The sequence below is a fragment of the Bremia lactucae genome, linkage group LG15 (genome assembly GCF_004359215.1).
Source record: "Bremia lactucae strain SF5 linkage group LG15, whole genome shotgun sequence".
NCBI lineage: Eukaryota > Oomycota > Peronosporomycetes > Peronosporales > Peronosporaceae > Bremia > Bremia lactucae.
In genome coordinates this window covers 569,150-569,568 of record NC_090624.1, presented here as the reverse complement: position 1 = coordinate 569,568, position 419 = coordinate 569,150, and the positions used below count along the sequence as shown (strand labels likewise).

Sequence of the window (419 nt, the reverse complement as noted above, 5' to 3'; positions counted from 1 at the left end):
ATGCTTTCGTTATTGGGAAATCAGACACTTACCAAGTTGCAAATGATGACTGGCGATCATTATCAGCAGTGCGAACCAGAGTTAGCCGCATATTGCTGCCAATGTGAAAATGATATACCTATTGCTAAACGTCATTTATGTCGACAATGTTTCTGGAGTAAGGGGTTTGAAGAAGAGATTTCTAATCAGTCCGTTGCCGACACGATGACCTAAAGTTTGTAAGCCTACCGTCCATGTTGTCTGAAGCTAAACAAGCGTCACATGGTGTGTGGACGATATTCAGAGCAGCCTAAGAAACATCTTACAGAAAGGAAAGATGAGTCTGCGGCATGGAATGATTTCTGAACGCCAAGAAATTCGACACTTGATGTCAATATATGTCTTTAATAAAAAAGGAATTACACACATCTGGTATCAAG

The 419-nt window shown here is 40.6% G+C and overlaps 1 protein-coding gene across 1 annotated transcript; it reads left to right on the top strand.

Moving 5' to 3' along the window:
- Window positions 1-213, top strand: CCR75_007241 (uncharacterized protein; the record flags this gene model as incomplete). Its single annotated transcript, XM_067965303.1, has 1 exon — window positions 1-213. The coding sequence occupies one exon, from the start codon at window positions 1-3 to the stop codon at window positions 211-213; it is 213 nt and encodes a 70-aa protein (XP_067819165.1).
- Window positions 214-419: the final 206 nt, after the last annotated feature.